Here is a 26,156-nt window from a genome sequence, read left to right on the forward strand (position 1 = left end):
AGGGGAATCAAGGGATATGGGGACAAGGCAGGAACCGGGTGTTGATAGTAGATGATCAGCCATGATCTCAAAATGGCGGTCGGCCGAATGGTCTACTTCTGCACCTATTGTCTATTGAAAATAAATTGGCTACGATTTAATGGTGGAACAGACTCAATGGGCTGAATAGCTTATTTCTGCTTCTATGTATTATGGTCTTAATTAGTTTCACTTCACTTCGTCTTTTCCATTTCTCACTCTATTGGAAAGTCTAGAACTGCAGACAGCTCTTGGCCTGTAGACCAGTTATTTTTATCTATTTACCATCCTAGTACTTTAAACCATACATAAAATACCATCCCATTTTCAAGTCAGTCAGTAGAAAGCAAAGTTTTCAATCTCTTTAAAAACAAAATGCGGGAAACATTCAGCTGGCCGGACAGCCATTTATGAAAAGAGAACAATGTTAACATTTCATATTGATGGCCCTTAACATTCTGATGAACAATCTTTGATCTGAAATGTTGACACTTTTCCCTCTTTCTATCGTTGCTGCCCAATCTTAAGTTCTTTAAGCAGCATTTATCTGTGGGAAGGAAGGAGCTGTTGGTGTCATGATGCAGGGTTTTCACCTGAAGCATTGACAATTCCTTTGCTCCCACAGGAATCCACTAAGTTATTCCAGCTGATCGTTTGTTGTTGCAAATCTGGATACACTTCACAAGTTTTGGGTGTGATTAAATTAATCTAGGATGCGAGATGCTTATTGACCAGTTATGAATTACACTTGGTGACCATTTATTAGGTATCTCTTGTACCTAATAAAGTGGCCACTGAGTGTATATTCATGATTGTCTGCTGGTGTAGCCCAACCACTTCAAGGTTCGATGTGTCTGTTCAGAGATGCTTTGCTGCATAACAGTGTTGAAATGCGAGGTTATTTGAGTTACTGTTGCCTTCCTGTCAGCTTGAACCAGTCTGACCATATTCCTCTAACCTCTCATTAACAAGGCATTTTCAGTTACAGCACTGCCACTCATTGGATATTTTTGTGTTATTGTGTGAAAATCCCATTTCAGCAGTTTCTGAGATACTCAAACCACCCCATTTGATTCCAATTATCATTCCACGGTCTAAGGCACTTAGATGACTTACGTTTCTTATTCTGATATTTGATCTGAACAAAAATTGAATCTCTTGACCATGTCTGCATGCTTTTACGCATTGACTTGCTGCCACCTGTTTGGTTAATTAGATATTTGCATTAATAAGCAGGTGGACCTAATAAAGTGGCCACTGAGTGTGTAATAATCGTCTAGGTATGAAATATGGATGAGGGTGTAGTAGGGGGTGAGCAAAGATGGCTTGGGATGATTTTCAGTAGGCAAAGAATATAAATGATTCTGAATCACATAACTGGACTAAAGATATATGGAAGTTTGGTAACTGATAACTACCACTTAGTCATATAAGAGAATGTCATTTTTTATATATATAATTACACATATCTAGAAATATTTCCCAAAAAAACGGAAAATTCTATGGTAATACCTGTATTTTTAAAAGGTCATTTATGTCATTAGTCACTCTCTGAAAACAGCTTCAATATTTATTAATTAATGCAGCTGCAAATGTAGATTCCACCAACCACAATGTCTCATGTATTTGGTTCAGATACCAACCGTGCATTAAAATACTTGCTGGTAAAACTCAAAATATCAAGCAGCATCTGTGAAGGCAAAAAGTTCAAGTTGATATTTCAGGTCAAGACCCTCCATCTAAACTGAAAGAAAACAGGAAAGATTGACAAGCCATTCTCAGGTTGTGACAGTGTAGAGTTCATGAGAGTGAAGAAGCATGGGGAGACCAGCCACCAGCTAACTCAGTGACCAAGTGATTTTGCTCAGCTTGGGCCAGTCTTCCAATTGTTTTGGCTTTGGGGAGGGTGTGAGGAGAAAAGTAACATGGAAATTCCTCTTTCCAACACCAAGCAGAAGATGCCTGCTGCAGCACAGCAGCCAAGAAAACAGTCTCCAGCAACACACACAAAAGGCTGGAAGAACTCAGCAAGTCAGGCAGCATCTATGGACATGAATAAACAGTCAATGATTCGGGCTGAGACCCTTCTTCAGGACCCCATCTGTTCTGCTGTTCTCCTAAATGCTTCTTCGTATGTACAGAATGTCCATAAGTCAGTTGTTCGTAATCTGGGGAAGACATGTATTTAGCAAGGCTGGTAGGTAATAGGTGGAACCAGGTGTGGAGAGAATGATGGGCAGACGGAACCAGCTAGAGGAAAGGATGGGAAGAAACCACAACCTGTGGTTTTAACAGTCACATTTTTGTGAGTTAAAATCTGTGGTTTTAACAACTCCAGAGTAGATAATAGTACTGTTTCTTTAAAGCCTATATATCCATTTACTAAAAACTTCAAAACAGTAACATGCCAATCATTTAGTTCAGGCTTTTCCCCATCTCGTATATCTTTGCCAGGTGGGTTTATCTCTCATCTTTGAACGTGCCCAGGTTAGCAAAAGCATTTTTGCTTGTGTATTGATTTTTTTCCCCTCTTCCATGAGCTACAAGTAACACACTAGACACATCAAAAGTGGATGTTCAGTTGTTGAGTTCTTCTTAGCACTTGTTTGCAGTCTGTATTTTACTACTAATCGTCAGCATGCTAAGGATGCAGACCTAGTCAATCAACATCTTTCTACTAAGGATGAGTTTATTATTCATGCAAATTTAATTAAAAAAATTGGTGAATGCTTTTACAAACTGCATACGTTTCAATACAAGTTGTTAGAGAAGGTGGTAAAGTCAGATACAATTATAAAGTTTTAAAGAAATTTGTACAGGTACTTAGATATGTAAGGTATAGAAGACTATAGGTCTAATGTTGGCAAATGAGATTAGCATGGATAGGTATCGTAGTTGGTGTGGACGAAAGGCATAGATAGAGTAGATATGGAAAGGATGTTTCCAGCAGTGGAAGAATCTAGGATGTAGGGCACAGACTCAGAATAGGACCAATCTCTGCCAACCCGACATTGGCGTGTAACATCATTCACACCGTCATAGCCAGACTACAAACCCAGCACCCGAGTGCCCTCATTACCATCTCAGGTGACTTCAACCATGTTACCATGGCTAGAACACTGCCCAACTTCACGCAGTATGTGAGCTGTACAACCAGAGGGGAGAGGACCCTGGACTTGATGTATGCTAACGTTAAGGATGCATACAGCTCCTCTCCCCTCCCCCCACTGGGAAGGTCAGATCACAACCTGGTGCATCTCAAACCCTGCTACGAGCCTCTGGTGAAGAGTAAGCCTGCAACCTCGAGGTCAGTGAGGAGATGGTCGAGGCACTCCAGGATTGTTTTGCGGCGATAGACTGGTAGGCACTCTGTGAGCCTCATGGAGAGGACATCGATGGGCTCACTGAGTGCATCACTGGTTACATCAACTTCTGTGTGGACTGCAATGTTCCGCAAGAACTGTCCTTTGTTATTCAAATAACAGGCCATGGGTAACAAAGGATATTAAGAACATCCTGAACGCTAAAAAGAGAGCGTTTAGAGTTGGAAATAGGGAGGAGCTGAGGACAATACAGAGGGACCTGAAAGCCAAGATCAAGGAGGCTAAAGACAGGTATAGGAGGAAGCTTGAGTGGAAACTCCAGCAGAACAACATGAGAGAGATCTGGAGTGGGATGAGGACCATCACTGGGTTCCAGCAAACTAGCAACAGAGGAGCTGAAGGCAGTGTGGACAGGGCCAACGAGCTTAACCTGTTCTTCAACAGATTTGACACTGTGGCCCCTGCCCATCCCCCACATGATTCATCTGTTGTTGGTCCCCAAGCAACACATACTCCACTCTCCCCTCCTCACAGCCCCCTACCCTGCTCTTGTGACTACACCCCTCCCACACCTGAAACCGCCACGGTGGGCTTCACAGCTGAACAGGTGAGAAGACAGCTGAAACATCTCCACCCCAGCAAGACTGCAGGCCTGAATGGTGTCAGCCCCAGGGGGCTCAAAGCCTGTGCCCCCCAGCTATGTGGAGTACTTCACCATGTCTCCAACCTGAGCCTGAGTCTCCAGAGGGTTCCTGTACTGTGGAAGACGTCCTGCCTCGTTCCTGTACCAAAGACGCTGCGCCCCAGTGGCTCCAATGACTACAGACCGGTGGCATTGACCTCCCACATCATGAAGATCCTGGAGAGACTTGTTCTAGAGCAGCTCCGGCCTATGGTTAGGCCACACTTAGACCTCCTCCAGTTCGCCTATCAGCCGCGACTAGGAGTTGAGGATGCCATCGTCTACCTGCTGAACCGTGTCTACGCCCAGCTGGACAAGCTGGCGAGCTCTGTGAGGGTCATGTTTTTGGACTTCTCCAGTGTGTTCAACACCATCCGCCCTGCTCTGCTGGGTGAGAAGCTGACCGTGATGCAGGTGTCTTGGATTATTGATTACCTTGCAACACTTGCAACACTGTGTGTCAGACAGAGTGGTTAGCAGCTTTGGGGTTCCACAGGGGACTGTCCTGTCTCCCTTTCTCTTCACCTCGGACTTCAACTACTGCACAGAGTCTTGCCATCTTCAGAAGTTTTCTGATGACTCTGCCATAGTTGGATGCATCAGCAAGGGAGATGAGGCTGAGTACAGGGCTATGGTGGGAAACTTTGTCACATTGTGCGAGCAGAATCATCTGCAGCTTAATGTGAAAAAGACTAAGGAGCTGGTGGTGGACCTGAGGAGGGCTAAGGCACTGGTGACCCCTGTTTCCATCCAAGGGGTCAGTGTGGACATGGTGGAGGATTACAAATACCTGGGGATATGAATTGACAATAAACTGGACTGGTCAAAGAACACTGAGGCTGTCTATAAGAAGGGTCAGAGCCGTCTCTATTTCCTGAGGAGACTGAGGTCCTTTAACATCTGTCGGACGATGCTGAGGATGTTCTATGAGGCTGTGGTGGCCAGTGCTATCATGTTTGCTGTTGTGTGCTGGGGCAGCAGGCTGAGGGTAGCAGACACCAAAAAAATCAACAAACTCATTCATAAGGCCAGTGATGTTGTGGGGGTGGAACTGGACTCTGACGGTGGTGTCTGAAAAGAGGATGATTAAATGAAAAGTTGCATGCCATCTTGGACAATGACTCCCACCCACTCCATAATGTACTGGTTAGGCACAGGAGTACATTCAGCCAGAGACTCATTCCACCAAGATGTAACACTGAGCGTCATAGGAAATCGTTTCTGCCTGTGGCCATCAAACTTTACAACTCTTCCCTCGGAGTGTCAAGACACCCTGAGCCAAAAGGCTGGTCCTGGACTTATTTCCACTTGGCATGATTAGCTTATTATTATTTAATTATTTATGGTTTTATATTGCTCTATTTCTACCCTATTCTTGGTTGGCGTGGCTGTAACGAAACCCAATTTCCCTCGGCATCATTAAAGTATGTCTGTCTGTCTGACGTCCCTTTAAAACAATGATGAAGAATTTCTTTAGACAGAAGGTGGTGAATCTGTGGAATTCATTGTTATAGATGTTGTTGAGGCAAATAATTAGATGTATTCAAAGTGGAGGTTGATGGGTTTGTGATTAATAAGGGCATCAAAGATTACAGGGAGGACGCAGGAGTATGAGGTTGAGAGGGAAAATAAATCACCTATGATTGAATGGCAGAGAAGACTCAATGGTTTGCATGGCCCAATTCTGCTCCTAGGTCTTATGATCCAAGTGCAATATTATCTTTCACAATGGACCCTAGATAGCAAAATGCACTTTCTATTTTCAGTGGAATGTTGAGTTATGCCTTGTCTTCTACCTAATTTCTTGACACAAAAAGAGTGGGGAAACTATTGATTCATGCATGGAAAAGATTATCCACATGCTACTGAAGCTGATCTTTTGTCCAAGCAACTAAATGGATCTATCAGCAATTCTTGATTTGGGCTTTATACTCTCACTCTATGTGTGCCTCAAGATTTTATCAGCAGATAAAGCATGTCATAATCACAGAAATACTAGTAAATATGGTAACTGGCATTCTTAATGGTAGGTTAAGAATGCCTATTATAATATTTAGCGTTCATTATGTTAAGGAATAAAAATCATGCAGTCATTTTTTCAGTGCACAGTTAAGAGTTGCCCATTTGCAGCAATACATTTGTTAAAAACATTGATAAAATTAAATTCTCGCATAGTGACTATGAATTTGAGAAGATTTTAAATATTGGTCAGATAGAACCATCCGTTATGATTTCGCAAATTTTTTTAGACATACATTATTATTTATGACTTTTGACTAGTACTTGTATATTCAGTAATGGCATAACTAAGTGTGTCTGCGTCCATGAATAATTTCTCCTACCATGTCTGCCCCAAAATTTGATTTTATCTATTTAAAATCCGTATAAATTATCTCAAATTTCTGTTCCAGGGTGGAAAAGTATCGGCCCCAGACCTTGGATGATCTTATTTCCCATCAAGATATCCTTAACACAAGTAAGTTGCTGTCAAGTTGCAGTATTTCATTTTCTGCTCCCATTTATTTTATAAGATCAATCAAAATAGAAGTACCGTGTAAGCAAGTGGAAATTTAAAAATATATTTCTTGTGGTGGGTGTATGTTATTAGGGTGTGATGTTACTATTGGTCTTTAAACTTTGAAAGTGCTAGAAATACACAGCAGGTCAAACAGCATCTGTAGAGGGGAAACAGTTAATATTCTAGAAGCATTTAATCAGATCTAGTAAATGTTAGATTTAAACATGTTTTAAGATACAGAGGAGGAAGGGGGATTCGAAGAACAAGGCCAACACACACAAAATGCTGGAAGAGCTCAGCAGGTCAGGCAGCATCTGTGGAGGGGAAAAACAGTTGACATTTCAGGCTGAGACTCTTCACAAAGACTGGAAACGAAGGGGGAAGAAGCCAGAATGAGAAGGTATAGGGAAGGAAAGGAGTCTAAGCTGGCAAGTGATAGGTGAAGGTGGGTGGGTGGGAGGTGGGGGATGAAGTCAGAATCTGGGAGGTGATAGGTGGAAAAGGTAAAAATCTGAAAGGAAGGAATCTGATAGGAGAGGAGAGTGGACCATGGGAGAAAGGTAAAGAGGAGGAGCATCAGAGAGAGGTGATGGGTAGGTAAAAAGAAGAGAAGGGGTAAGAGGGTTGCTGTGATATGGAATGGAGAAGCAGAGAATGAAGATGGAGAAGTTATTGGAAGTTGGAGAAATTGATATTCATGCTGTCAGTTTGGAGGCTACCCAGATGGAATATGAAGTGTTGCTCTTCCAACCTGAGTTTGGCCTTGTATGACAATAGAGGAGATAATGGACCAACACGTTTGAATAGGAATGGGAAATAGAATTAAAATCAGAGGCCACCAGGAAATCCCACCTGTTCCTACTTGCTTTCCAGTCCTGATGAATGGTCTTGGCCTGAAAAGTTGACTGATTATTCCCCTCCATAGATGCTGCCTGACTTGCTGAGTTCCTCCAGCATTTTCTGTGGGTTCTGGATTTCTAACATCTACAGAATTTCTTGTGTTCATGTAGACAGCAAGGAGAATGTTTGATTGGATGGAGGTTGAGAGTATTGGAATTGTTTTATCATTGTCACATGTATGAGGTCCAGTGAAAAACTTGTTATGCATGTCACCCATACAGATGATTTCATTATAACATTGCATTGCGGTAATACAAAGGAAAACAATAACAATGCAGCATCACAACCAAGAAAAAATCTACAGACGCTGGAAATCCAAGCAACACACACAAAATACTGGAGGAACTCAGATGGAAAAGACTAGTTGATGTTTCGGACCAAAACCCTTCAGTGAGACAGAAGTGTTACAGAGAAAATGCAATGCAGGGAGACAGTAAGGTGCAAGACCATAATGAAGTAGATTGTGAGGTCAGAAGCCCACCTTATCATACTTGGGGACATTTCAATACCTGGGTAGTAGTTCTGGCTGAGAGTACATCTCAAACTTCAAACTACACTTATTATCAAAGGATGTACAGGTTTCGCCCACCGTCCGAAGGTAGAGCATTCCTATGAAACGGTTTGTAAGCCGGAATGTCGTAAAGTGAAGAAGCAATTATCATTTATTTATATGGGAAAAATTTGTGAGCATTCCCAGACCCAAAAAATAACTTACCAAGTCATGCCAAGTAAGACATAAAACCTAAAATAACTCTAACATATAGTAAAAGCAGGAATGATATGATAAATACACAGCCTATATAAAGTAGAAATAATGTATATACAGTGTAGTTTCACTTACCAGAATCGGGAAGACAGCGAGTACACTGATGATGGTTTGTTAGGCTGAGTCGTCGGAGGTTGGGGTGGTGGGAGGTAGAGGAGACCGGGGTGTCATCTCATCGTCGTCTGTTTCCATCAGGGCAGGCAGGTCATCTATGTCTGCCTGCCTCAATGTCGAAGGTCAAGGTTCGTCATCTGCTGTGGCTGATGTGGAATGCTTGAAAAACGACAGTATGCTTGACTGCTTAGCCTCACGCATTTTTCTATCATAGTTCTTTGTAAGCACTCAAACCATCCTGAAAATGTGCCCTAAACCTACGCACCCTTTCAAAATAAAAGTCGTACTTTTCTGCAATCATTGTAGCGTTGTCAATCGTAGCGAAAATCTCACGCAGTTACTTCACGTTCAGTTCCTGGACGACTTCACTTTCGGGCCATTTGCTACTGCATTCGGTTTCCATTGTTATCCTTCCTCTTCCAATTGCATCAGCTCTTCATCTATCAGTTCTTGGTCATGGGATGCCAAAACCTCTTCAACATCATCTTCGTCAACTTCCACGAGCCAAACTCTCTTTATCCTTACTTCGTTCACGATTGAAATGCTTAATTATGTTTAGTTTTATGCAAAGTGTAACACCTTTATGAGTTCTTTTAGGCTTTTCCGATACCTTAGAACTCATCTTGCTAATGGATGCACAAAATAAATTGAGATAAAGCACAGATGCTCAGAGGCATGTGTTTAAGCAATGGCGGCTAAAGTGCAGTTCCGGAGAAGGCCGCTTGGCTGCTCAGGGTGCACGCTGCCTTCCTTGTGTGCTGCCTTTTTTCGTAACAGTGAAAACACCTTCTGTTAGCGAAAACAGGTAACTAATGTAGGTCTTTTGTAACAGCGAGGTGTCATAAAACAAAAAATGGGGGACACCTGTATACTATATACAGGCTTGAGATTCATCTCCTTACAGGCAGCCACAAAACGAAGAACACGAGAGAACCTATTAAAAAAAAGAAGAAAATGTGCAATGTACAGAAAAAACTAATTCTGCAAACAATAAAAGTAAGCAAATAACATTCAGAACTGAAGTTCACAGAAGTGAGTCCACATCCACGAATCTAGTCACAACCAGTCGAGAAGCCCATTAGTTGCAAGCCACAGCCTCAGTTCAATGCAGAGATATGTAAACCTCACCAAGCAGCAAGCTGAACACTGGCCCATCCCTTGCCTCTGGCCCTGGCACCCAGACCTTTTCAATCTGTATCAATGTTAAATTGGAGATGAGTGAAAACAGAAAATGAAGAAAGTTCCAGAACTGAGCTACAAAAAGTGTAATTGCTATACAGTCGGCCCTCCTTATCCGCGGGTTCCGCATGCGTGGATTCAACCAACCGCGGATTGGGAAAACCCAGAAGTTCTCTCTCCAGCCCTCGGCGTTTGAGCATGTACAGACTTTTTTCTTGTCATTATTCCCTAAACTAGTGGTCACCAACCTTTTTAAGCCCAAGATCCCCTACCTCGGCCTTAGTAAAAGGCAAGATCGACCCCACATCAATTAGTTACATGCATGCGCACCAGGGCAGAAAAGACCGGAAGTAAAACCCCGCAATCCGGAAGTAGAAATAATATATAAACACTGGGGGTACCCACCCTTTTTTTGCACCACGGACCGATTTAATATTGATAACATTCTTGCAGGCTGGCCGACGGGGGCGGGGGTGGTGTTAAACACGACCGGAATACAACGATTATCGAAGTAGGTTCCTTATGTCCAGTCTATTCTAGTTTTCGCGGCTCTTGGCTTCTGTCCTGCTTGCTCACGTTTTTTCCGCTAAGAAAACTCAGTGGTTTTGTCTTTAAGTGCTGGGTGCTTGGACTCAGGGTACTGAAGCAGTTTTGAGACATTGCCTCATTAGACAGCCTCCGGGCCCGAACTCAGCCTCCCGCCCGCCAGACGCCTTGGCCAGGTGCGGCTGGTCGTGGGTGGGGCGAGAAGACAAGTTCAGGGCCGGAGGTCACAGTCCGGAGAGCGCAGCCGACTGAGTGGGGAGTGCGACAGAGCGCCTGCCCGCCCCCCTTGTAGGATCTATCGGCCGACAAATGTTTGTTTCAGTAGATCGCAGCGCGGTAGCTGCTCTGATACTTACAAAACACTGAGTCTGAATTAGGTCGGCTGCGAATATTTTAGCACTGGGTTCCCCACGAACATTCGGTGTGCTAAACAGGTTCAGAGGCAGCGCTCCAGGCCAGTTGCGACAGCACTTCCCACCGGCTGCCCGAGGGCAACCGGTGATCCCTGGCGCGAGGGTATCACTGTGTTTAGTCGCCTGATGACTTTGCGTGGGTTCAAATTCAAAAGTGGGCTGACAGGGAATGAGGAAAAGTGCAGCTGGCTCATATTGTTTCCTCGCGGCCCGGTGGTTGGGGACCAGTGAATTACACTGTGTAATGTGGGAGAGCTATACGCATGCGCACTGGACAGAAAGAACAGAACTAAAACCCTGCAACCCGGAAACAATCTCTCAACAGTATTTGTGTATTTATTTTTCTTTTTTTTTTTCGGGATTAACTGGGAAAGTTTCAAAGATCAACTAGTCAATTGCGATTGACGGGTTGGCGACCACTACCCTAAACAATACAGTATTACAACTGTTTACATTTTATTAGGTACTATAAGTAATCTAGAGATGAATTAAAGTACAGGCAGTCTTTAAATTGGGTTTGTACGTAAGTCGGAACAGGTACATCTGGTATTATTTAGCATCAGTTTGTCTTAGTACATATTTTACCTTTCTATGCATATAAAACACTTAAGAAACATATGTATTTCAATAATTAAACCACTGCATTGCTTAGTAATAATTGTAGCTTTCATCGGGGCAGGGCCTTTCACATACTCCATTATTTTCAATTTATCCTTTAAAATTGTTCCGATCGTTGACCGACTGTAGCCTAACGTTTTTCCAACGACCGATGGTGTTTCACCTCTTTCTGATCGCTTTATTATTTCCACTTTATTTTCAATCGTGATCGTTTTCCGTCAACGGAACAGAAAGACTGGGGATTCAGCAGCAGTCGTGGGCAGTGGGTCTGAGCTCCCCCGGGTCCTAAAGTCCACCCTCACTGAGACAGGTTAAATAATGAACTTGTGTATCCGCGTTTTTTGGTATCCGCGGCCGGGGTGGGGGGAGGGGGGGATCCCAGAACCAATCCCCCGCGGATAAGGAGGTCCGACTGTAAGTCTGAAATAAAACAATACTAGGAATATTCAGCAGGTCAGATAGCATCTTGAGATGAGTATAAAATTACTTATTACATCACAGGGAGGAGATATCTGGTCCATGCTGGCATGTAGAAGGGCAATCCTATCAGCTTCATTCTTCTCCCTCTTTATTGTACCTACATGATGTTATTTTCTCCTACAAGCTCATCGACTTCCCTTTGACACCAAGCTGGTGACCGTGAACACTACATAGTTATTTTTTTGCATTGTATGGTGATTTTATGTCTTTGGTCTTTAGTGCTAATGTAAAGCAACACATTTCACTTCATGTAAGTCAGTGACAATAAGTCTGATTCTGTATTTCCTCAATTGGCCAGTTATGGTATAAATTGGGTAGAAATTGGGTTTGTTGAGTCCTGAGGGCAATGTTGTACCTGGTTGGAAGAAGATAAGTTTTTTCTTGAGCTTATGTTGGGTTTCTTTGGAACAATGAAAGGCTAGAAGAAAAGTGGAAGAGAGAATTAAAGGAGACACCTAGAAGCTCAGGGTCAGGCTTGTGGACTGAATGAAGATGTTCTGCAAAACAGCTGTTTGATCTGTGTTTGGCTTCACCATACACGACAACATAACAGAACTAAATTCAAGAAAGCACAAAGTGAATTGCTGCTTTAACTGGAAGGAATATTTGGGAACCTAAGTAGGAAGAGGTAAAAGGGTGTATATTACATTTTCCTTAGTGATACAGGTTGAGCACCCCTTATTGAAATGCTTGGGGATAGAAGTGTTTCAGATTTTGGAATATTTGCATCTATATTATGAGTTATCTTGGGGACCCAAGTCTAAACACAAAATCCATTTACATTACATATAGAGCTTATACATGTACCCTGAGGTAGTTTTATATAATATTTTCTATAATTTTCTGCATAATCAATTGTGTGTATATCAAACCACCAGAAAGGCAAGCTGTCACTACCTCAGTTGCCCAGATGGACAGTCAGTGGCTGTTTGGCATCGTCATCATTCCTGACACTGAATTTATGTGCTACTGATGCTACAGTTTAGCGTGTTTGATTTTCATCAGTGACTATCTTGGTAAATTCATCAATTAATTTCTCTACTGCTTTGTGATCAGTGGATACTTCATCAGCACAAATCTTTAAAAATTTAATGCTGTGCCTTTTCTTAAATTTCTGCAACCAGACTGCTGAATATTCACAATTAACTTCAATTTTCAGTTTGTCATGATGGATCGTTGTTTGATGATCGGCATAGCATTAAGTGACATGTTTACTCCACTGACAAATCTACTCTTTAAATACATGATTAATATTTTCCTTTTTTGCTTTATGCAGTGCTTTTCTATTTTTCATTAACTTCTCTTGCACAATATATGTGAGATTACTTATCAGAACTGTCTGTGTGCAGAGAGACCTGCGCATTGCCTGGGGACTTTCCCAGCACCATATGAAATTTTCCATTTGTGACATGTTAGGTCTCCAAAAATTTTTGGATTTCGGAGGTGTTTGGAATTTTGGATAAGGAGTACTCGACCTGCATCAAAAGTTGTTGTGAGAAGGGGAGTGGATGTTGTTGGAGTTGAAGGAGACTTCAGGGAAAAGCAGAAAGAACAATGAACATGGAGGGAAACATGAAACTTCTGCTCCTTTGCCCCTTTCCTTCCCACAGTCCCGGCAGCCAGACAATAACAGGTGAAGCAGGTATATTTAGGGAACTGCATGGACCCAAGAAAATCCCAGTGTTTTGAAGGAAGTAGCTTTATAGGTAGTGAATTTTTGTTGGCATCTTCCAATATTCTCCAGAGTCTGGAATTGATTCACTGGATTACAGGTTAACAGATTTGACCTGACAAAATAGTAGGGAGAAAGAAACCAGGGATCAGTTGACTTGTTAGCCTAATATCAAATATAAAAAAAAATATGTTGCAGTCTCTAGTGAAGGACACCTTATAAGCAACAAAAGTTGATGGGGGTGGGGAGAGGGGTAATAGACTGACGGGGATTGAGTGTTATCAGAAGGAAAGCAATGGGAATGAGCAGGTTTTCTCATGTTTGCAACTAGGACAGGGATTGATACTTGGCTGCAGCTATTCATGAACTCAACAGTTTGGCTGAAGGGACCATTTAACATATTTACGTGCTTCCTGGTGATTTTTAAAAAACTAGCTGAGTATGTGAGTAGAGGCAAATGTAAAGAAATTTATTTATTTATTTTTTATTGGATTTTTTTAAAATGCATTTTCTACAACACTACAAATAAAAAAAACCCAAAACAAAGTAGAAAATTAATACAGTGCAAAATAAACATACAATAATAATATAATACAAAAAAGATAATTGAGAAAGCACCCAAATTGAAGTCATGTAAAGTTAGTATCCTCCCCAAGCCCCACAACAAAAAAAAACTCCAGACCAACCACGACAAAATGTAGAGAATATAAATCAGGACATTCAAACCCCCAAAACTGTAAATACACTTGAAAACAGAAGATAATAATGCCTACTACCAAAAAAAAGAGCTGAAAGCAAGGGACTGAAATAAAAACTTAATGAAGAGGAAAATTATGAAAATACTCAATAAAAGGTCCCCAGACCTTATGAAACTTTATATCCGAATTAAGAATTGAATAATGGATTTTTTCAAGGTCTAAACAGGACATGATATCATTAAGCCATTGAGCATGCATGGGCGGGGCAACATCTCTCCGTCTAAGGAGGATTAGACGTCTAGTCAGGAGAGAAACAAAAGATAATATTCGACATTTGGTCGAACTCAAACGTATATCTGTCTCACCCAAAAAACCAAACAGAGCAATTAAAGGGTTAGGTTCTAAGTGGTGATTCAGAATACAGGATAAAGTTATAAAAACATCTTTCCAAAATTTCTCTAAACTAGGACAGGACCAGTACATATGAATAAGAGAAGCCTCGTCACTTTTGCATTTATCACAAAGAGGACTAATATTAGGGTAAAATCGAGATAATTTAGATTTGGACATATGGGCTCTATGAAAAATCTTAAACTGTAAAAGGCAATGGCGACCACAAAGAGAGGTTGAATTAACCGATTTGAGAATCGAGTCCCAAATCTCATCAGATAAAGAGATATTTAAATCATGCTCCCAAGCCATTCTAATTTTATCCACAGGGGCACGCCGTAAGAATGCTAATTTATCACGAATTAATGATATTAAACCTTTACCCAGTGGATTGATAGAAAGAAATAAATCCATAGCGTTTTTCTCGGGCATTTCAGGGAAGTTAGGAAGTAAAGGATTGATAAAGTGTCTGATTTGGAGATATCTAAAAAAATGGGCATTAGGCAGATTGAACTTAGCAGAGAGCTGTTGAAAGGATGCGAAGCAATTATCGATAAAAAGATCTTCAAAATGTCTAATGCCTTTCCTATACCAATCATAGAATGTTGAGTCATACATAGTAGGTAAAAAAAGATGATTATGTAAGATAGGACTAGAAAGGGAAAAACCATAAAAACCATAAAATTTCCTAAACTGGGCCCATATTCGCAAAGTGTGTCTAACAAGAGGATTAACAATTAGTCTAGACAAACTACTAGGGAGTGCAGAACCAAGAAGTGCAGAAATAGATAGATCTTTAGTGGAATTCAGCTCCATTGCTACCCAATTAGGGCACTCGGATTGGCTATGAAAAAAAGACCAAAAGGTAGTGCAGCGTATGTTAGCTGCCCAGTAGTATAAACGAAAGTTAGGTAAGGCCATGCCGCCCTCTTTTTTAGATATTTGAAGATAAACTTTATTAATTCTAGAACACTTATTCTTCCACAGATATGACTAAATAATAGAGTCTAAGGAATCAAAAAAGGTTTTAGAAATAAAAATTGGGATAGATTGAAATAAATATAAAAATTTAGGGAGAACATACATTTTAACAACATTAATATGACCTACCAAGGACATAGATAGAGGTGACCATTGTGACAGACTATGTTTTGTCGTATGTAAAAGATTGGCGAAATTTTCATGAAAAAGATCTTTAAACTTCCTTGTAACTGTAATCCCAAGGTAAGTACCGTAGATGCCGTATTATAAGCCGCTACTTTCTTCCCACGCTTTGAACAGCTTTGAACACTGCAGCTTTTACTACGGTGCGGCTAATGCATGGTTTTTTTTCATGCCGCCAAAAACATTTTGCCTCGTAACAGTAGACCAATAAAATTGATGAGTAGTTCACAGAGGTCCAATGAAATTGTACGATAAATCAAGCGCACTTTCACAATTAAATTATTGTAAATCAGTCATTCGTACTCACCCTCATCAACATGGAAAACACTCGAAGAAAAGCATTGTGCTGCCTTCATGGCAGTTATTTAGTTTATAATATTTTCGCTTAGTAATTCATTTGTTAGTCTTTTGTAGTTAAAGTTAGAAGTGTTTTAACTATATTTGTTTTCTGTACTACATCCCGGGATGCTATGACATCACATCCGGTTTCGCCGCGTCTTGTGGGAAATACCGGTTTGCGATAAACGGGAAGGTGGGGGCGAGCGGCATTAGACCCGCGCGAGAACGCTGCTTTTAAGTTAAAGGCGATCAATAACTTTTCCTGGTAGGCTGCAGTATATATATTTTTTTACCAGTCGTTAGGAGATATTGGAATGTTGTTCGTGCACTGTTCAGTAAAAAAGTATACGCAACGTAATTTGTGTGTTACCGATACGTATGTATATTTAAAAGTAGCCGTGTTACAGACACGGTTCGAAAAAAAGCATTTGCAATATGTATTTGTTTATGTTACCATACGGATTTAATTAAAAGTTAAAAAATCCTCACGTGTAATATCTTTCTGTGTAAATATCTCATATTACAACGTGGGACACCTGCGCCTAAAATCCGGTGCGGCTTGTACAAGTACAAAATTGATTTTCTTACTAAAATTAGAGCCTGCGGCTTTTAATCAGGTGCGCTCTGTAGTACGGAATCTACGGTAAATTGATTGTGAACTACTTTAATGGGGAGGTCACAAAATGCTAATACTTGTGCTTCTTTATTAATTGGGAAAAGTTCACTCTTATGTAAATTAAGTTTATAGCCAGAAAACTGGCTAAATTGATCAAGAAGTGAAAACATTGGAGGTAAGGATGTGGACGGATTTGAAAGAAAAAGTAATAGATCATCAGCATAAAGAGAAACTTTATGCTCAACACCCCCCCTCCAAATCCCAGTCAATTCAGGACAGCATCGGAATGCTATCGCCAGAGGTTCTATAGCCAAATCAAAGAGAAAGGGACTTAGAGGGCATCCTTGACGGGTGCCACGTTTCAGGTTAAATAACTGGGATTGCTGAAAATTAGTCAGAACAGAGGTTAATCTGTGTAGGACACAGATACAGCAATTTGATTCAAGAGATAAAACTTTGACCAAAGTCAAATTTTTCTAAAACTGCAAAGAGGTAGTTCCACTCTATACGATCAAATGCTTTCTCCGCATCGAGAGAAATAACGCATTCAGGAATCCCAGTTGAAGGTGAATATAAAATGTTAAATAAACACCGTATGTTAAAAAAAGAAGACGGTTTTTAATAAAACCAGTTTGATCATCAGAAATAATAGAGGGAATAATAGTTTCTAATCTATGAGCCAAAACTTTGGCCAAAATTTTAACATCAACATTAAACAAAGAGATCGGCCTGTGCGAGGAACACTCTGTTGGGTCTTTACCCTTTTTTAATAAAAGAATAATACATGCCTCATTAAATGAGGGTGGCAATTTACCATAGTTAAATGAGTCAGATAGTACTGACAGTAACTGAGGAGAAAGGAGTGAAGAGAATGATTTATAAAATTCTACGGGGAACCCATCAGGTCCAGGAGATTTACCTGAAGACAGTGCAGAAATTGCAAAAGATATTTCTTCTGATGATATAGGCTCATTAAGTTTTGCTTTAAAATCAGATGAAAGCGAAGGAATATTCAGATTATTTAAGAAAAGATCAACAGAAATATTCTCATTCAGAGGAATAAAGCTGTGAGTAAAAATTTTTAAATACGTCATTGATTTCTAAGTGATCCGATGTAATATCCCCGTTCTCCTTTCGGATCTTTGTAATATGTTGTTTAGCTTTAGAACGCCTCAACTGATTAACTAGAAATTTACCAGATTTGTCACCGTGAATATAAAAGTGACTCTTACTTTCAAAAGTTGGCGTTCAACAGGTTGAGTAGAAAGAAGATCAAATTTAGTTTGAAGTTCTACATGCTTCTTGTATCTTTCAGGGTTATTAGTTTGAGCATACAATTGATCTAATTCTTTAATCTGATTAATTAGGTCTAATCGATCTATATGGGACTTTCTATTAAGATTTGCTGTATATGAGATTATTTGACCCCTCAAATATGCTTTCATGGCATCCCAGACAATCTGGGATGACATTTCAGATGATGTATTAGTGTTAAAATAAAAAGTTATCTGATCCTTAATAAATTTTAGAAAATCATCGTCCGATAATAAAGTCGGGTTAAAACGCCAGTGTTTATTCTTCTGAGGGAGACCAAGAAAATTTAAAGACAAAGTAATTGGAGCATGATCAGAAATCAGTATACTCTGATAATCACAAGCATGGACAAATGAAATAAGTTGATTATCAATTAAAAAATAGTCAATTCTAGTAAATGTAAAGAAATTTAAAGAGGATATAGACAAGGTAAGTGGGCAGGAGGAGGCAGTCACAATATAATGAGGAAAAATGTTAGTTATCCACGGTGTACGAAAGAGAAAATCGAAATATTTTCTTGAAGATGAGAGATTTCTGTAGTGTTTAAATTCAGAGGCTCATATGTCTTTGTACACAGATCATTAAAATCCACTGCAGATGTAGAGGGTGATTAGGAAGAAAAATATTTTGTTTTTTTATGAGGATTTGAGTACAGGAATAAAGATTTATTCGTGCCATTCATTAAATTGGCATATTGGTTTATTATTGTCATGTGTGCCAAGGTATGGAGAAAAGTTTTGCATGCCATTCATTCAAATCATTTAATCACATTAATACAGGTAGTCCCCGAGTTACAAACGTCCAACTTACAGACAACTTGTACTTACGAACCGAGGAAGGAGAATGCCATCCACTATTTTAAGTTGGATCGCGACACCATCTGCCATTTTAAGTCGTTGCCGTTGACACTGTGTTGAGTGTGTAACTTGATTTTGGCTTAAAGTTTTCTTAGCAAGATTCACCCTGACCCCCCGCCCCCGTTCCGGTCGGCTGGTGGCGCAGTGAGATCAGCGCTGGGCTGGAGAACAGAGTTTCTCGAGTTCGATCCAGTGACAGACCGCTCCCATGCCGGGTTGATGTCAATCCAGTACTCCTGTACCATCCATGCCGGGTTAATGTCGAGCACGCAACTCGACCTCGTAAAATAAAACACTGCCACCTCCAGTTTAAATTCCCACGCGGAATATTGTGGAGGATCAAATACAATACCCAAACGCAACACAGCCCCCACTTGTCACATTTAACCTGCCTCAGTGTGGTGGACTTTCGGACCCGGGGAATTCAGTGCGGTGGTCCTTAGGACCCAGCGGACCTTGGCAGCCGGCGGAGGTCGGGACCCGCCGCCCGTAATGTTTCTGTTCCGTTGATGGGAAGCAATCGTAATTGAAAATAAAGTGGAAATAATAAAGCGTTTGGAAAGAGGTGAAACGCCATCAGTCATTGGAAAAGTGTTAGGCTACAGTCGGTCAATGATTGGAACAACTTTAATGGAGCATGTGAAAGGCCCTGCCCTGATGAAAGCTACAATTATTACTAAGCAACGCAGTGGTTTAATTATTGGAATACATATGTTTCTTAAGTGTTTTATATGCATAGAAAGGTAAAATATATACTACATACTAAGACAAACGTTTGACTGACACTAAATAATACCGGATGTACTTGTTACAAATCTGACTTAAAGACGGACTCAGGAACGGAACTCATATGTAACCCGGGGACTGCCTGTACATTGAGATAGTCCCTGATGGAATTAATAACAATGCAGAATCTGGTGTTATAATTACTGAGGAAAAGTAGTGCAGTAGACAATCAACTGGTGAGTTATTCTTGACTTCTCTAAGGTGTAACATTGAACTGATGAAGGGTTTCAGTCTGAAACGTCAACTGATTATTCCTCTCCATAAAAACTTCAGCATTTGTGTGTGTTACTCTGGAATTTCCAGCATCTGCAGAATCCCTTTTGTTTATAGTTGGCATTAGGAAATCTACTGAGGAAATAGTATTTTTTTTTACTTTTAATCATGTAATTTAGTCTCATCTTAAAGAATAAGTGTTTTTATTTTTGCTCAAATCTTTAAAATTCAAAATCAAAAGGTAGACACATCAACTCAAGTGTCTGATTCTGTAGTCTTTTTGTTTGGCAATTTCTGGATCTTCTGCTTGAGCTATATTTTTTAGTATCAAGAACATAACCAGAAAAAGATTTTCTATATTTCACACAGCCTTTGTTCTTTGCTAATTCTAAATGAAAACCCACTCGGAGTTCTTCAACTGTGATAGTCTCAAAGTTCAGTGTTTTTTTGATAACAATTAGGTGATTATTTTCCATGGTATTGGTAATGGACAAAATGATTAAGGTTATGATTCTACAAGAAAAATGAAAGTTACAAATTAAAAGTCACCTGCGAGGTAATATTGAAGAGATCAAAAACAGCTAAAATCTATTCTTAATATTTTAAATATAAAATTATCCCAAAAAGATGTCTAAGCCTCAAATATGATCGATAAAAATATTTTATGTGCATGTTTTCTTTTAATATTAAAGAAGAATATGATTTTAAAAGCAAAAACTTATGTAGAATCAAATATAATGAACAGATATTATTAAATGAAAAATAAATTCAAGATTATACTTGGTAGTCTTCAAATACAGACTTCATAAACTGCCTCAATAAAAAGTGTGCTGTATTTTTATACTGTTTTGTTCTTTTTATTTGTTTACATTATGATGTGCTGTATCTGAATTGATCTTGCTGGGTTTTTCACTAATTGTTAAGTTGTGTAGCATTAGTTCCAAGTTTGGAAGGTAAATTTAGAATTTGTAAAGAAGATCCTATTTTTTCCATTGCAGTTTCCTACCATTCCTCCCATAATCCACATCTGCTTAAGGAAAATATCTGATTGAAATTTGAGTTGTTTTTAACTTCCATGAGAGATTCTAAATTATTGGCTTTGAAAGCCCTTGCAGGGTCATTAATAACCCAAAGTTTGACTTTATTCTAATACCAGATTTACTTCTCGGTAACGGTCACATTAACCTACATTTCTTCTAATGTTGCCTAGCTATCAAGTTTGATGAGGGATATAAAACTCTAATAATAGGCCACAGGGATTTAGTTATCTGCATTTGTAATGTGTCATTAGCTCTTGATGTATATGCTTTCCCTCAAGGCCAAGATGAAAGGATGACCTTTTAAGAATAGTTTATAGGAGTTTGTGCTGTTGATATCATTTTAAGTTATGAGTTATAGAATGAAAAAAAATCATCCTAAGTAGCTTCTTTGTTAAATGTAACTTTGTTCAAGTGTAGTTTATTTTCTAGCTGCATAGTACAGAATGAAATTTAATGAATTATTTTTGAACTCTTGGTGATTCTGGAAAATTAGTTTGTATTGATTTGGTGAGCCCTGGTAGAATTCTAAATCTAACCTAATAAATTGAAACCCACTTGATTTGATGAAATACTGTGCACAATGCTGAGACTACTTGCTGTGGGGGAAAATAAAGATTGCATTGGGGAGAAAATAGATTGAGAGCAACTTAGCAAGGAATGTAGAAACAGGGAGTAAGAATAGCTTCTACAATAGCTAAAGTATATATCGTTCCCTTGAGGGAAGAGAATGGCAATAATGGGGAAAAAGTCAGGGATAGGAGATATTTGGACAAGTGAGAGGTAGTACAACAGAACAGCATTCAGTGCTACTGCTTCTCAGCTCCACAGACCTGGGCTTGATCCTGATCTCGGGTGCTGTCTCTGTGAATTTTTCATGTTTTCTCTATGACCAGGCGGATTTCCTGTGGGGATTTTAGTTTCTTTCCCACAACTGAGAGATGTGCTGCAGGAGTTAATTGGTTATTGTAAAATGCCCCTTTTGGAAAGATGAAATCAAGTTGATGGCAAAACTGAATCAAAAATGAATTGATGGGTTTGTGTGAGAGTGAATAAGTGACGTGGGCATTGAGAAATAAGGAAAAGGGGATTAGGAGTAATGAGATTGCTTTTCTGGGAGAATCAGTATCCCTCTACACATAATGACCTGAATCCTAGGGTCCTCAAAGAAGAGTTTGCAAAGATAATGAATGAATTGTATGTCATCTTCCGTATTCTCCAGTATTTTCTAGATTCTCAGAAAGTCTTAGAAGGTTGGAAAACTGCAAGGAAGTAAGAAGAGAGGAAACTACACAGAAGCTGGACTACATCTGTTATTGGGAGATTACTGGAATTCAGTACAAAGGAAATATGATAAGGACATTTCCAAAAAAAAAGAAAATTATATGATGAAGCTGAGTCAAAATAATGTTATGAAAGAAAATATGACAATTTATTTTGGAAAATAATGAGCAGGGTAAACAAGGAAGAATTTGAAAAAGTAATTCCAGTAATCCAGTACCACAAGTAGTACTATATGGTAGATTTTCTGAACTATTGGATGACATCCGGGGACACTTTATTTTGCATTTTCTTATATGTGACTTAATAATAAACTAAATTTTCTGATAAATTCTGTGGGTTTAAAGGGATATGGAAACAACCTGGAGAACTGCAGTTTGTCAGCCATCTGTAATTTACAAACAGGGCTCTCACTTTAGATCCCAGTTCCTCTTGTAAACATATTCATGTTCTGACTCCTAGTTTCTTGGAGCCCTGAGTTAGCCATGGCTTCACACACTCAATCCACGCTCTTAGTGTTACTCAGTTGACTTTGTTAAGTTAATGGATCCATGGGTAGTTAGTCCACAGATAACAAGGATTTACTGTACTTTTGAGTGATTGAGAGGCCAAATCATCAGGTTTCCTGAGCAACCTGATGTTAGATTATCTGTTTTAGTGCATTTGATTTTAAGATTGCATTCAAACAGGTGCCACAAGCTAAAGGCTAATGGCATTGGGGTGATATATTAGTATGGATAGAAAATTGGCTAAGAAACAAAAAAACAAGTTGAGTGTAAAAGTTATTTTCAGGTTGACACAGAGATCAATACTGGGTTTTAACTACAGTGGATTTTGGTTATTTGTGATGCATTGGGACCAGTATATTTTGGCCCAATTAAGCAGCTGCCCCAATTAGCTGAAGTTCTATGGAAATAGTTAAAAAAGCATAAAAGAGACAAACTACCATTTAACTGAGTAACAAATCTATAGACTGTGTTTCCTAATAGTTATTGATGGAGGAATTCAGTATACACTGCCGTTATTTTGATTGACCGTAAGTGGTCAAGTATAATGCTATCCTTATTGTTTAAAGACTTCTGGAAAATTTAACCGTATGGAAGTATGCTTCGAAGTTTGTGGATTAATAGTGATCTCGGGCTAATAAGCGATTTGTCCAAAAACACTTGGCAAGGCTGTTGCAAAATCTAATGGTCTTGAACTAATGCTTTGCTTATAGATTTTGTAAGCATGATCCATCAATTTCAAATCCTTCCCCTTGAATGTTGGTGTATTTTCCAGGTGCTTTGAAAAAATATTCAGGTTTTTGAGGTTGCAGCTATTGAATAAGTGGACAAAAATGGTCACTCCACTGTTCTAAAGTGTGATCCTATTAGGTCTCCAGAGTTCCAGAGAGCTACCAATCATTGATTAGTAGGAAATATTTGCAACAGTGGAGTATTCAGCTCATTAATGTTGGTTGGAGTAATCATCAATTGGCTCCCGATATCTCTGCAAATAAAATTATTAAAGGAAAGAGTGATTTCAGCGTAAATCTTTTCTTCAAAAAGATTTTAATAGGATATGATTGTGGTTCAAGAGTACAGCTTTACTTATCTCTCATTATGATTATTCTTGAACTCTGTGGTTTTGGTTGTGAAAACATCTCCTTTTGTATAGGGAGTTTCAACTTTTTTTAAATCCATGGGGCTGGAGGAATGACACAGCTCAGAGTCAGGATGCTGTTTGGCATGGAGAGGAATATGTTGGTGATGGTGTTCCCACACACCTAATGACCCAGGTTTCAGAGGTATTGTGCAACACATCTTTGAGATTTGCTGCAGCTTTTTGAACTTACTGAAGCCAGAGAATATCACCAGTAAATGAAGTGAATGCTTTAACACGAGTATAAGTTGCTGTTCAAATTAGCTGTTTTATCCTGGATTGCGTTGAGTTGTTTGATTGTTTTTGGAAATGCAGTCATCCAGGCATGTGGGAAGTATAATATAACATGGTTTGCTTGCTCTAGATAATGAAAAGGCTATAGAGGGCAGGACATGAATCATTTTGTGTAGAATATGCACCCTTCAGCATGCCCTTTTAAGTACTTAATGGAGGCTGCTTATCCTGCAGAGTATGATTGGATGGAGGACTTCCATGACCAGATGGTAAATGCTGGAGTGATCTGAGATGCTGAGGACAGCATTTTGTTTTGGCTACTTTTTCAAAGTAGTGTAGAAATAAACAATAACACACACAAAATATGGGTGCATGGTCAAAAAAGTTATGAAAACCTCTTTGGTTAAAAATTATTGTCAATGATGACCCTGTACACTCTTGACAGTGATAGTATTGAAAATAGTAATAACATTGGAAATGTTGAGGGGTTGGTAAGACTCTGTCAACTTGTGTGTATGAATGTTATTTAAGTTATCTGAGCATTAGCACCTTCATAATTTGAGATGTAGATTGAAAGAGTTTTTCCACTTGACTGCATTGAAGCATTGCAAGACGATTGTCTTTGGGCACCATACTGAGGAATAGTTATCTTAATGTCATAGGATTAAAATAATTGGCTTTGAACAACCATTATCATTTTAATTTATGCAGTGCTTGACTCCAGTAAATGAAAAGTCTTTCCACTGAATTCCATTGAATTCCAATCTAGCTGGGCTCCTAGATGCTACACTCAATTCAATGCCAACTTGATGTCAAGGGCTATTGTTCTTGTCTCCCCTAGGGAATTCAGTTATTCTGTTGTGTTTGAGCCAAGCAATAATGTAATGTGGAGTTGAGGTTTTGACAGAACCTGATCAGTTAGCAGGTTATCGGGAGGTAAATGCTACTTAATATTATTGTCAAAACATTCCTTCATTTTCTAATTGGTTATCGATTGGCCTGATTGGATTTGGATTTTTTCTAATTTTTGTGAATAGAATAAAACAGGATAGCTTTACAGTTTCAGGTGAATGTTAGAGCTAGATCTAGCATCCCTGATCTTTGCTGTACTCAATCATTTCTTGATGTCACTTAGACTGACTGAAACTGGTGAAGGGACCTAAGCAGGAGGAAAAAAATGAATAATCTACTCAGTAATTCCAGTTGAAGATAGTTGCAAACACATTGGGTTTGCTGCCATTGAAGATGGGAATATTCCTAACATTGTTTAATCATTCTCTTATCATTCACTGCTGCACATGGTAGATATGCAGAGATTTGATCTGATGATTGTAGGGTTGTTCAGCTTGCTCTCCAGCATTTTATTTCCAGTGTTTAGTATGCACTTAGTGTGTTATAGCTGATATTTGTTTCCAAACAAGCTGGTGGTGCTCAGAGTGTACGAGAGTGAACCTGGGTTTCCAGATGCCTGTGAGATTAATGCTTCATATTTGTTCTATCGTGACCACTGTACTGTATATGGCTTCTTACATTACTTAAACACAGCCAGTGTAAACTTGAAGAATAAAACTACCGGTAGATCCTTTGACTGACCTCTCAGACTTAACATTGAACTCAATAACTTCAAATAATCAGCAAATAGAATGTTTGCATTTCTTCCATTTAGATTCTTTCATACATTTTCAGGTTTTTTTTTGTCTTCTCTATTTTACAACTCCTCCACACAACTGTACATATGGTATTCACTTACCCTATCTCTTCATCTTGCTCTTGTTATTTAATTTCATTGCCTTCCATCCCACCAATCAACCTAAAGCATTGACTCAGTTTCTGAATCCACTAACCTGTGCTTCTATTAAATTAAGAAGTGCAATTAGGCATACAGTTTGACAATGCTCCATTATACACTAAAATTGTGGTTGATCTGATCTTGGTCTCAACTTCATTTTTCTGCCTGTTCCCCATTTCCTGACTTCAAGCATCTGCAGTTCCCCCCCCCCCCCCCCCCAGATTTTTTAGCATGGTACTTCAAAAGAGATATTTCCAAACCTTGTAGATTTGTTCTACTTGCAAGGTGTCTTAGATATGATCTATTTAATTTAAAAGCTGTGTTCAATAGGTGTGAATATTACCACTGTATTTTTCTACTTATGAAACTAGAGTAATCATTTTTTCCACCTTACAAGAAAATTTACAAATGGTTTACTTTAAATGACTTAATATTTGCAAATGTTAAATAATTTATTTTCCAAAGATTCATGATGCATTTTACAGTTAACCTATATTTTACATGTGAACCTATTATTTAACAATGTAAGCTTAAACAACACAACCAAAATAAAATTATTTGGACT

General features: G+C 39.3%; 1 protein-coding gene across 1 annotated transcript in view; it reads left to right on the forward strand.

The window, feature by feature from the left end:
- The window catches only part of rfc5 (replication factor C (activator 1) 5), a 90,903-nt gene that overhangs the window by 3,675 nt on the left and 61,072 nt on the right, over positions 1-26,156 (forward strand). The window contains exon 2 of the mRNA XM_073065467.1: positions 6,435-6,499. Within this exon, the coding sequence (XP_072921568.1) occupies positions 6,435-6,499 (65 nt within the window). The remainder of the gene's footprint in view (positions 1-6,434; positions 6,500-26,156) is intronic.

Source organism: Hemitrygon akajei, chromosome 14 (assembly GCF_048418815.1).
Source record: "Hemitrygon akajei chromosome 14, sHemAka1.3, whole genome shotgun sequence".
Taxonomy (NCBI): Eukaryota; Metazoa; Chordata; class Chondrichthyes; order Myliobatiformes; family Dasyatidae; genus Hemitrygon; species Hemitrygon akajei.